The sequence below is a fragment of the Silurus meridionalis genome, chromosome 26, assembly GCF_014805685.1.
Source record: "Silurus meridionalis isolate SWU-2019-XX chromosome 26, ASM1480568v1, whole genome shotgun sequence".
Lineage (NCBI taxonomy): Eukaryota > Metazoa > Chordata > Actinopteri > Siluriformes > Siluridae > Silurus > Silurus meridionalis.
In genome coordinates, this window is record NC_060909.1 from 10518157 (window position 1) to 10530136 (window position 11980).

The 11980-nt window shown below is 35.2% G+C and overlaps 2 protein-coding genes across 2 annotated transcripts; both read left to right on the plus strand.

The window, feature by feature from the left end:
• Positions 1-2686: 2686 nt before the first annotated feature.
• LOC124379782 (arylamine N-acetyltransferase, pineal gland isozyme NAT-10-like) lies at positions 2687-5776 on the plus strand. The gene is made up of 2 exons (XM_046840340.1): positions 2687-2781; positions 3240-5776. Exon 2 carries the CDS (start codon positions 3247-3249, stop codon positions 4117-4119), a length of 873 nt encoding a protein of 290 aa, XP_046696296.1. The 5' UTR covers positions 2687-2781; positions 3240-3246; the 3' UTR covers positions 4120-5776.
• Positions 5777-10098: 4322 nt separating this feature from the next.
• Positions 10099-11980, plus strand: LOC124379784 (arylamine N-acetyltransferase, pineal gland isozyme NAT-10-like). The gene is made up of 2 exons (XM_046840344.1): positions 10099-10289; positions 10629-11980. Exon 2 carries the CDS (start codon positions 10636-10638, stop codon positions 11506-11508), a length of 873 nt encoding a protein of 290 aa, XP_046696300.1. The 5' UTR covers positions 10099-10289; positions 10629-10635; the 3' UTR covers positions 11509-11980.

The following is an 11980-nucleotide window of genomic DNA, read 5'->3' on the forward strand; positions in this document are numbered from 1 at the left end:
ATTACAATAACTGAAGGAATTTAGTGACTTGCTTCAATTATTTTTTTTACGAAACACCACCTATTGCTTTCATTTCTGGTTTCACACACGTTCGAATAAACCTTTAGGTAAAAGAATGCAAATTACAGCTGCAGTAATAATAAGAGGAAAATATCATATAAATGATGTGTGCTACATGATGTGTGTTTTGACCAAGATCTTGTCATTTAAAGTCAAATAAAAAATTCTACAAAATAAACCAATCTTTATTATTTTGATGATTTATTGAATATTAAGAGTTCAACAGTTCAACAGTTTGTACAAGGTACAATACCTAACATATCTGTTACATAGTTTGACTGAAAGCTCTGTTAAACATTTAAAGTTAACACTACTTATCACGTCAGAGTGCTGTCACTTACTAATGACACACAGTAAGTAATGAGGCAACATATGAGGCACAAATGTGTGTGTGTGTGTGTGTGTTTGTGTGTGTGTGTGTGTGTGTGTGTGTGTGTGTGTGTGTGTGTGTGTGTGTGTGTGTGTGTGTGTGTGTGTGTGTGTGTGTGTGTGTGTGTGTGTCTGATACAAGTACATTACATCCTGCTATCATTTTAAACATATGGATGTAACTAAACACTGTACTTGATTCACTCATATCAGCACCACACACTATACAATACTATGTACATCAGTATCAATACTGTATTTGTAGTATTGCTCATGCATTTCTGCTTCAGGGACTACAGTACACTCATGATAGCAGGTATTTTACATTTAGTGTCTTCAAGAGCTCCTGAAGGTGAATGTAATTGAGATTATAAAGACTGATATGCACGTATACTTTCTTTTAGATAACAGAAGAAAATCTCTGTATGCATTGTTGTACATACACATCTAAAGAAAAAAGATAATAATGATTTTATATGTAACTCATATAAAGACCTTTCCTCAGGGGTTTCCAATCATTTCCACAAAGGGCTGGTGTGGGTGCAGGTTTTCATTCCATCCAATGTAACTCGGTTGCAGGGTGTTACCGATTTTCCAGATTTTTAGTATAAGAGAATTGTATTCAAAGCACATAATATAAACTGTTCTAATACAAGATACACAAATGTATATGGTGCTGTCAAGCAGACAAAAACATGATGAATAGGACATGTAGTTAAACAGCTATCACTTAGGGTGTACTCACATACAGTATGTTGCTGGCTATTTTGACAATAATGGCTGTAGGTTATTTTTTAGAGGACAGTAAATCTGTAATTCAGTAAATCATTGACTACTCTAAAATATACCCAAGATGTATTTCTATAGTGTTGTTGTCCCTTAGATATATTAAAAAAGGTATATTAATAAGATATACAGTACTAAAATGGTTGCTGAAATGTGAGCCCAATTTTGTGAGATACTGTATTTATTTCCTCGAGATGCTAGTCATTAGTCAGATCCTTCTCTCTTCACTGCAACCAAGTGTTGTAGGATGATTTATTAAGTTAATACTTAACTTTTACTCATGTAAAGGACAAACTGAACACTCTAGATTTAAGAGCAAAAAGGACACGGCACACAGCAGCTAGGGAAATATTGTTTTGGCTTTTAATTTTGACCAGGACATAGTAACTGAGTGAAATATTGTGTTCAATATTTCACTCAATATAGAAATTATTAGTTTTACATTAAGGAATTACACCAACTTAGTTAGCACAGCCAGGTTTATTATATCGCAAAGCAGGAGCTGTGGATTTCCTAAACAGGTAAAAAAAGTTTCTTGATAATAACCATTAAAACTGTCTGTGAACCAAGGGTATCAAAAAAGTAAAAAAGTGTAAAAAAGTTAAATAAAAAAGTTAAAAGGTAACTTCTACTTAATTACATTTATAGGAGGGTAAAACATTTTTTTATGTTTTGCCCCTTAACTATCCAAACCTGACTGAGGTTTGTTTATGATACTTGTAGAGGATCTACAAGAAGAACAGGACTGAGAATCACTGACAACTGAAATGCTCAGATGCATGAGTCTGGTTCCGGCTACACAATAATGGGGGAAGACTGCTGACTTGACAGTTGTCCAAAGATGATCATTGACACCCTGCACATGAAGAATAAGACACAAAGGGTCAAGTCAAGTCAAGTCAAGTCAAGTCAAGTTTATTTGTATAGCTAAAGAACACTGCAATGCTGTTTACAGAATGCTGTATCCAAGCACATTAATAGAAAGTTAAATGGAAGGAAAAAATGTGGTAGAAAAAGTTGAGACGAAGCTCATTCAAAAGAGTGGATTGCAGCTGGACTCAGTGCTTCAAGAGCCACGATGCACAGATGTATCCATGGGCTACAAAACATTCCTTGTGTTAAGCCACTTCTGAACCAGAGACAACGTCAGAGTTGTTTTACCTGGGAAAAGGACAAAAAGGACTGGACTGTTGCTCAGTGGGCCAAAGTCGTCATTTTAGATAAAAGGAAAGAAAATTTTGCAGTTTCGCCGACCCCTTCTGTCCGTGCAAATCGTCCAAATGCTTCCAATACACCTCATACTTTTGACCACCAGATGGCAGTGGCGTCTCATTAACCTTTTAAATAAAACACACATTTTAAATACTTTTGAATAAAAATGTAATTGCTTCATCAGGTTTCTTGCAGGTTTACTGGCATGTTAACTCACTGCTTCTGTTTACTTCCGTTTTCTACACCCGGAAGTGTGAAAAGAGTCGCTTCTGGTCTGTTTACTGTTTATTTTCTAACTCCAGCAGCTTGAACAGACCTGTGGACGGCGTGGCAGCTCTTCTGTGCTTTTTAAAGGTTTGATTTAAATGCTGGATTTTTTTAAACTTTATTATTTAAATACATTTCATGTGCTGTTGAACTTGAGTGAGTGATTGTATTAAAAAGTGAAAGCAGTCTGTCCACTTTCACATTCTGAAAGAGCAGCGGTTCTCAATATTAATTTTTCCTGGTATGGAGACTCTGAAACTGTACAACAAACTTTACAGATATCATTCAATCATTCAAATGTGTTAAATTGTGTGTTCATTATGTGTATCATAATATCGTGTCTGTTTATTGCAGCCATAAAAAAGTTTAGTCCTTAACTTCTAGGGAAAGCTGTTTATTTATAGGTCAGTTTGAGAACTTATCCACATTTGATTGTATTTTTGTATTTATTATTATTAGTAGTATAGTATATACTAGTATAATAGTATATACTTAGTATATTATTATTAGTAGTAGTATTATTATTAGTTTTTCATCCTTTTTAGGATCAAAATGGACCTTCAGGAATACTTCAGAAGGATCAGGTTCAGCGGGGTGTACGAGAAACCCGATCTGGCCACACTCCGTACCGTCCATGAGCTGCATGTGATGAACGTTCCATTCGAGAACCTCAGCATCCACTGTGGAGAACGGAACACCATGGACCTGCAGATCATTTATGAGAAGATTGTGAAAAATCATCGTGGAGGATGGTGCTGTGAAAACAACCTGCTCTTCTCCTGGGTGTTAAGAGAGATGGGCTACAAATACACCACTCTGGGCTCTAAAGTCTTCAACACACTTAAAAATGACTTCTACCCCGTGGATTCACATCTTATTAACCTGGTGGAGATCGAAGGCAAACCATATATCACTGATGTGAGTTTTGGAGTGTCGTGCCAAATCTGGTATCCATTAGAAATGATCTCAGGGAAAGATCAACAGCAGCCAAGTGGAGTTTTCCAACTACAGAATGACGGTGAGAAGTGGATCCTGGAAAAGACTGGAAGGAAGCAGTTGGTCCAGAATAAAGCCTTCACCAATTCCAGCCTCGTCGACAAGCGCATGACGAAGACAATCTACTCTTTTGTGTTAACACCACGTGGTGTTCACCATTTTCTTAATACAAGTGAGTACCTGCAGACCAGCCCTGAATCTCTGTTCACCCAGAAATCCATTTGTTCCGTCCAGACCCCTACTGGATTCAGAGCTCTGATTGGTTGGACCTACAGTGAAGTCACATTTAACCCTGAGGAAGATGCAGACATCATCGAGATGAAAGATGTAGCTGACAGTGAGATAGAGACCATACTCAAGGAAAAGTTTAATATAGTGTTAGTTAATAAACTAAAACCAATAAACAATAAAGCGGATTATAAACTATAGGGCATTAAATCACATTTATCTAAGCCCCTTCCAACCCCTAATGGGCATTATGATTATAATTATAATTATGATTAAGATTTTTCAAACCTTGATTGTTTTTAGAATTTGTACAGTACTGTGAACAAGATTCAGGTTTAAAAATAATAAAATTTAATAAAATGGAAAGTAAATGAACAAAATTTAAATCCAAAACCCTCTGCCTGCAAAACACCATCAATTCAGTACACTTGCACACAGTTTTTGAATGAATCCCAGACAGACTTAATGACGTTAAAATCAGGGTCCTAAACCTAAATTTGGGGGCAACCAGGTGCTTCCCTGATGGTATTGCACGATGAATAAATAATTGACTGTATTTCTCAGCATTGGCAACACCATTATTTCTGACAAAATCTTAAAATCCATTTGCAGAAATCCAGCCCCAAATTTGCAGGAAACCTCCACCATGCTTTACTGTTGCCTTCAGACGTTCATTCTTGTTCAATTTCAGATGTTTACTCACCTGTCCAGAGCAGCGGTGGATGAAGTACACAAACCATGTAGTTCAGTTCAAGTAGAGACACAGTAGATACAATTTTACTCCAGTAAAAGTACAAAAGTATTTGTCTTCAAATGTACTTAAGTATCCAAAGTACTAACCCTAACCCTAGATTTATTATGTCTTTAATGTTCCTATTTTCATTTTTGTCACAAGACTCTTCCTTAATGTACTCAGTTTATGTGAAAAGACTTAAATGTTACTTTTAGCATTACAGAGTACAATATTTTCTGCATAAGCTTAAAGCACAATCTTTTGGAAGCTGAACCTTTTATAAATAACGATCTCAGTTAATAATTAGCACTCTACTCCAGCTGTTTTAGCATTACACGCTACATGCAAAACTATTTAAAATAGAATTTATATTCCAACAAAAAGTGTTAACAGTGATTGATTGTGATTTCGCACACTATATCTGAGTGCTCTACCCTGATTGGTGGAAATAAAGAGAAACAACTGTCCACCACTAATCCAGAGCAAATTGTTGATGCAGAATAATTAATTCTGTCTTGTTGTTGTTGCTGTGCTCAGTCTGGTGTATGACCTGTGATATGACTCTCTCTTCCACATCCTCTGCTTAGTAGCAAAGCAAATCTTTTCCTTACCCAGTTTTAATTCTCCTACACAGCTGTTTCTGTTTTATTTAATGATTGTGTCTCACCCTACATATGAAACTGATGATCATTATTACCTGTTTGGTAGAATTTATTAATCAAACACCTGACTGATCCTTCTAAATCCCTGAGTTTTTGCAAGTGTCAAAGTGTGCAAGTGTAAGAATTGAAAGTCAGTGGTTAATCACAGCAAATATTGATTTGATTTAGATTTTTATTTATTTTCCATTTTGTTAATTGAATTTAGGTAAAAATTATAAAAAATAATAAAAAAAACCTTAATACTTGTGATGTGTACTACATAATGAAGGTCCTGTCAGATGCAGACAGGTTTGGTGTGTGTTTATACAGTTATGTGAATACCAAAATAACCTCATTTTTAATTCTATGGTTTTATGTATCAGGAAGTAAACAAAATCATCTGGTCCTTAGATTTGGGTAAATACAACCTCAGGTGAATATCACATGACATTTCATACAATGTCACTGTTTATTACTACAAAAATAAAGCCAAAATAGAGAATCCGTGAGTGTAAATGAAACCACCTTTAGCAGCAATAACTTGAAGTAATCGAATTCTTTCAAAAACTGTACCTAGAAGTACATGCAAACCTTTGGTAAGACCAAATATTGGTTTAATTTGGATTTATTTTCTGTTCCATTTACGTTCCATTTTGTTAATTGATAAAAATAAACTATTAACACTTCTATTTTTGAAAGCATTTTTGTTTTACAGGATTCGATTATATCTAAACCATCAGCTTCAATCTACAGTCCCAATTCCAAAAGTTGGGACACTGTAAAATGTACATCAAAACAGTGCAAATTTCATAAATCCATCTTCTATTCACAAGAAAACATATCAAATGTTCAAAACTGAGAATTTGTACAATTTTAATGAAAAAAAGTATTTTTAAATTTGATTGCTGCAACAGGGCTCATAAACGTTGGGACAGGGCTATATTTGTATTTACATATGCTACACATTTATCTGCACTTGTCTATTTGCAGAATTGCTGCTATTTGCACTTCTGGTAGATGCCAAACTGCATGTCATTGCTGTGCACTATGCAATGACAGTAAAGTTGTATCTATCTATGTTTACCACTGTGTAGCATCACTTCTTCTGGAAACTGAGGAGACCAGCTGCTGATGTTTTGGGAAGAATTTCTGTTTATATATATTATACACTGTTCAGTTAAACTTCAGCTGTGTACACATCCTCTTTTTTTTTTTTTTTTTTTTTTGCACAAGTCTTACTTATATAATATATAAAACTGTTTGTATGATGAAAAACCTGTAATTCGAATAGCTGAAATTAATGGGGGTGGTAGGTTTCTCACTTCACTACTCTAGGGTGGTGTTGTAACAGTTGTGCAATGTCTTTGTCAAGCACTGGCAGAACAATGTACTTTGCATATGTAAAATAGCTCATAATTGAAGAAAATTACACGTATTAGATACGAGATCATCCGTCTCCATACCCCTCTGTCCTCTACATCTGCCTCTTTCAAACCAACTACCTCCATGTCTTCCCTCACCACATTCATAAACCTTCTCCTTGGTCTTCCTCTTTTCCTCCTTCCTGATGGCTCCATCTTCAGCATTCTTCCACCGATACCCCATGTCCCCCCTTTGCACATGTACAAACCATCGCAATCTAGCTTTTATTGTATCAATATCTACAATATTAAATAAGGTCACTTATATTTGACCAAAAGGCGCAGACTAAACACAAACATATGCATGTGGGCTGCAATCCACCTGATGACATAACAAAGCGTTCCAGTTAAGCGTTCGTTTTTAACAGAAAACAATACTAAAGAAATTAAATTAAGCCACTTTTTAGTTATTAATACCTATTAATTATTACTTATTAATAAAAATAACTCTATACAGGCAAATAGAGGGGTTTTACGTTGAGCCTTTTTTCATATAAAGTAATTGTTAATATATTAATTGATCATTTTAAATTAACAAATTTAGTACATATCTCATAAATAATAATAATAAAACTAAACTATTATATACAAGCAGGTGAGCCCACAGCTCTCTCTCTCTCTCTCTCTCTCTCTCTCTCTCTCTCTCTCTCTCTCTCTCTCTTTTATATATATATATATATATATATATATATATATATATATATATATGTTAGTATGTAATGTATTAAAAAGCTGTTGTGTTATTCTTTAACATGGTTAATGCTTTAAAAAATTGCTTATCATGCATGAATAAATGAAAAATTGCATTATTTAAAATTATTTTAATAACTATTGTAGATATTGATACAATAAAAATATATGTAAAATAGCTCATGCCTAATAGAAAATTATTTACATGTATTAATTAGCACATCTACTTATATTGATAGAGAGAGAGAGAGAGATGCATTATATGAGTGGTAGTGAATAGACTTTTATGTCCGTGAGACAAACATACTGCCGTGTCCTGTTTTTTTATTATTGGTTTTATCTTTATTTACAATAACGAGGAATTTAGTGACTTGCTTCAATTATTTTTTTCATAAAACACCACCTATTGCTTTCATTTCTGGTTTCACACACGTTCGAATAAACCTTTAGGTAAAAGAATGCAAATTACAGCTGCAGTAATAATAAAAGGAAAAGATTATATGAATGATGTGTGCTACATGATGTGTGTTTTGACCAAGATCTTGTCATTTAAAGTCAAATAAAAAACTCTACTAAATAAACCAATCTTTATTATTCTGATGTTTTTTTTTAATATCAAGAGTTCAACAGTTCAACAGTTTGTGCAAGGTACAATACTTAACATATCTGTTACATAGTTTGACTGAAAGCTCTGTTAAACATTTGACAAAGTTAACACTACTTGTATTCTACAGAACAGCACAAAACAACACCACAATTTTGGACATAGTGTGTGTGTGTGTGTTTGTGTGTGTGTGAGTGATACAAGTATATTACATCCTGCTATCATTTTAAACATATGGATGTAACTAAACACTGTACTTGATTCACTCATATCAGCACCACACACTATACAATACTATGTACATCAGTATCAATACTGTATTTGTAGTATTGCTCATGCATTTCTGCTTCAGGGACTACAGTACACTCATGATAGCAGGTATTTTACATTAAGTGTTTTCAAGAGCTCCTGAAGGTGAATGTAATTGAGATTATAAAGACTGATATGCACGTATACTTTCTTTTAGATAGCAGAAGGAAATCTCTGTATGCATTGTTGTACATACACCTCTAAAGAAAAAAGAAAATAATGATTTTATATGTAACTCATATAAACACCTTTCCTCAGGGGTTTCCAATCATTTCCACAAAGGGCTGGTGTGGGTGCAGGTTTTCATTCCATCCAATGTAACTCGGTTGCAGGATGTTACCGATCTTTCCATAGCCCAAGCCATCTTTTGTGGAGAGCAACAATTCTAAATAGCAAATCTGCAGAGTCTTCGCACTGAGGGGCCCTGTTGAACATCCAGATTTTCAGTATGAGAGAATTGTATTCAAAGCACATAATATAAACTGTTATGTTTTTATTACACACTAGAGAAAATTCATCATGTGTTGTTGATTGTAGATCAAAGTTTATTTCCTCAAGTTTCTAGTCATTATTCAAATCCTTCTCTCTTCACTGTTGTTATTATTATTATTATTATACTTAACTTAAACTTCATGCTCATGTAAAGGACAAACTACACACTCTAAATTTAAATGCAAAAAGGACACGGCAAACAGCAGCTAGGGAAATATTGTTTTGGCTTTTATTTTTGACCAGGTCATAGTAACTGAGTGAAATATTGTGTTTAATATTTCACTTAATATAGAAAGTATTGGAGTTGCATTAAGGAATTACACCAAATTAGTTAGCACAGCCAGGTTTATTATATCGCAAAGCAGGAGCTGTGGATTTCCTAAACAGGTAAAAAAAAAAAAATGTTTCTTGATAATAACCATTAAAACTGGCTGTGAACCAAGGGTATCAAAAAAGGAAAAAAGTGTAAAAAAAAAAAAAAAAAGTAACTTCTACTCAATTACATTTATAGGAGGGTAAATTTTTTTTATGTTTTACCCCTTAACTACCCAACCTGACTGAGGTTTAAGTTTATGATACGTGTAGAGGCTCTACAGTAAAAACAGGACTGAGAATCACTGACAACTGAAATGCTCAGATGCATGAGTCTGGTTCAGGCTACACAATAATGGGGGAAGACTGCCGACCTGCTGACGATCATTGACACCCTGTACGTGAAGAATAAGACACAAAGGGTCATCGCTAAAGAACACTGCAATGCTGTTCACAGAATGCTGTATCCAAGCACATTAATGGAAAGTTAAATGGAAGAAAAGAATATGGTAGAAAAAGAAGCCCATTAAAAAAGAGAGATTCAAAAAGAGTGGACTACTGGAGTCAGTGTTTCGAGAGCCACGATGCACAGACGTATCCATGGGCTACAACCACATTCCTTGTGTCAAGCCACTTCTGAACCAGAGACAACGTCAGAGTTGTTTTACCTGGGAAAAGGATTAAAAAAAAAGGACTGGACTGTTGCTCAATGGGCCAAAGTCATTTTTTAGATGTTGCATTACATTTAGAAATCAATATCAATCGATATCAATATAATCCGATATATTTACTAAGTATCGGATCGATACCAAATTTTGCAGTATCGCCCACCCCTACTGTCCGTGCAAAACGTCCAAATGCTTCCAATTACACTTCATACTTTTGACCACCAGATGGCAGTAACGTCTTATTAAAGTTTTAAATAAAACACACACATTTTAAATACTTTTGAATAAAAATTTAATTGCTTCATCAGGTTTCTTGCAGGTTTACTGGCATGTTAACTCAGTATGCACGCTGTGCTGTTTACACTGCTTCTGTTTACTTCCGTTTTCTACACCCGGAAGTGTGAAAAGAGTCGCTTCTGGGCTGTTTGCGGTTTATTTTCTAACCCCAGCAGCTTGAACAGACCTGTGGACGGCGTGGCAGCTCTTCTGTGCTTTTTAAAGGTTTGATTTAAATGCTGGATTTTTAAAAACTTAATTGATTAAATAAATTTCATGTGCTGTTGAACTTGAGTAGGTGATCGCATTCTTTATTTTTCCTGGTATGGAGACTCTTAAACTGTACAATAAACTTTACAGATATCATTCAATTATTTAATCATTCAAATGTGTTAAATTGTGTGTTCATTATGCATATCATAATATTATATGTGTATCATAATAGTGTCTATTTATTGCAGCCATAAAAAGGTTTTAGGGAAAGTTGTTTATTTACAGGTCAGTTTGATTCCTTTTTTTTTTTTTTACATTTTGAGCCAACAGTTTGTTTTTCATCCTTTTTAGGATCAAAATGGACCTTCAGGAATACTTCAGAAGGATCAGGTTCAGCGGGGTGTACGAGAAACCAGATCTGTCCACACTCCATACTGTCCATGAGCTGCATGTGATGAACGTTCCATTCGAGAACCTCAGCATCCACTGTGGAGAACGGAACACCATGGACCTGCAGATCATTTATGAGAAGATTGTGAAAAATCATCGTGGAGGATGGTGCTCTGAAAACAACCTGCTCTTCTCCTGGGTGTTAAGAGAGATGGGCTACAAATACACCACTCTGGGCTCTAAAGTCTTCAATACACTTAAAAATGACTTCAACCCCTTGGATTCACATCTTATTAACCTGGTGGAGATCGAAGGCAAACCATATATCACTGATGTGAGTTTTGGAGTGTCGTGCCAAATCTGGTATCCATTAGAAATGATCTCAGGAAAAGATCAACAGCAGCCAGGTGGAGTTTTCCGACTTCAAAATGACGGTGAGAAGTGGATCCTGGAAAAGACTGGAAGGAAGCAGTTGGTCCAGAATAAAGCCTTCACCAATTCCAGCCTCGTCGACAAGCGCATGACGAAGACAATCTACTCTTTTGTGTTAACACCACGTGGTGTTGACCATTTTCTTAATACAAGTGAGTACCTGCAGACCAGCCCTGAATCTCTGTTCACCCAGAAATCCATTTGTTCCCTCCAGACCCCTACTGGATTCAGAGCTCTGATTGGTTGGACCTACAGTGAAGTCACATTTAACCCTGAGGAAGATGCAGACATCATTGAGATGAAAGATGTAGCTGACATTGAGATAGAGACCATACTCAAGGAAAAGTTTAATATAGTGTTAGTTAATAAACTGACACCAATAAACAATAAAGCTGCATATAAACTATAAGGCATTAAATCACATTTATCTAAGCCCCTTCCAACCCCAAATGGGCATTATGATTATAATTATGATTAAGATTTTCCAAACTTTGATTGTTTTTAGAATTTGTACAGTACTGTGAACAAGTTTCAGGTTTAAAAATAGTGTTTCTATTTCTCAGTTAATAAAATGGAAAGTAAATGAACAAAATTTAAATCCAAAACCCTCTGCCTGCAAAACACCATCAATTCAGTACACTTGCACACAGTTTTTAATGAATCCCAGACAGACTTAATGACGTTGAAATCAGGGTCCTAAACCTAAATTTGGGGGCAACCAGGTGCTTCCCTGATGGTATTGAATGATGGTATTGACAAAATCTCGAAAATCTATTTAAAAAAATACAGCCACAGATTTGCAGGAAACCTCCACCATGCTTTACTGTTGCCTTTAGACGTTCATTCTTGTTCAATTTCAGATGTTTACTCACCTGTCCAGA

Bases quoted from the DNA above. Each gene is read 5' to 3' on its own strand.
- LOC124379782 (XM_046840340.1), top strand. From the start codon at position 3,247: ATGGACCTTCAGGAATACTTCAGAAGGATCAGGTTCAGCGGGGTGTAC.
- LOC124379784 (XM_046840344.1), top strand. From the start codon at position 10,636: ATGGACCTTCAGGAATACTTCAGAAGGATCAGGTTCAGCGGGGTGTAC.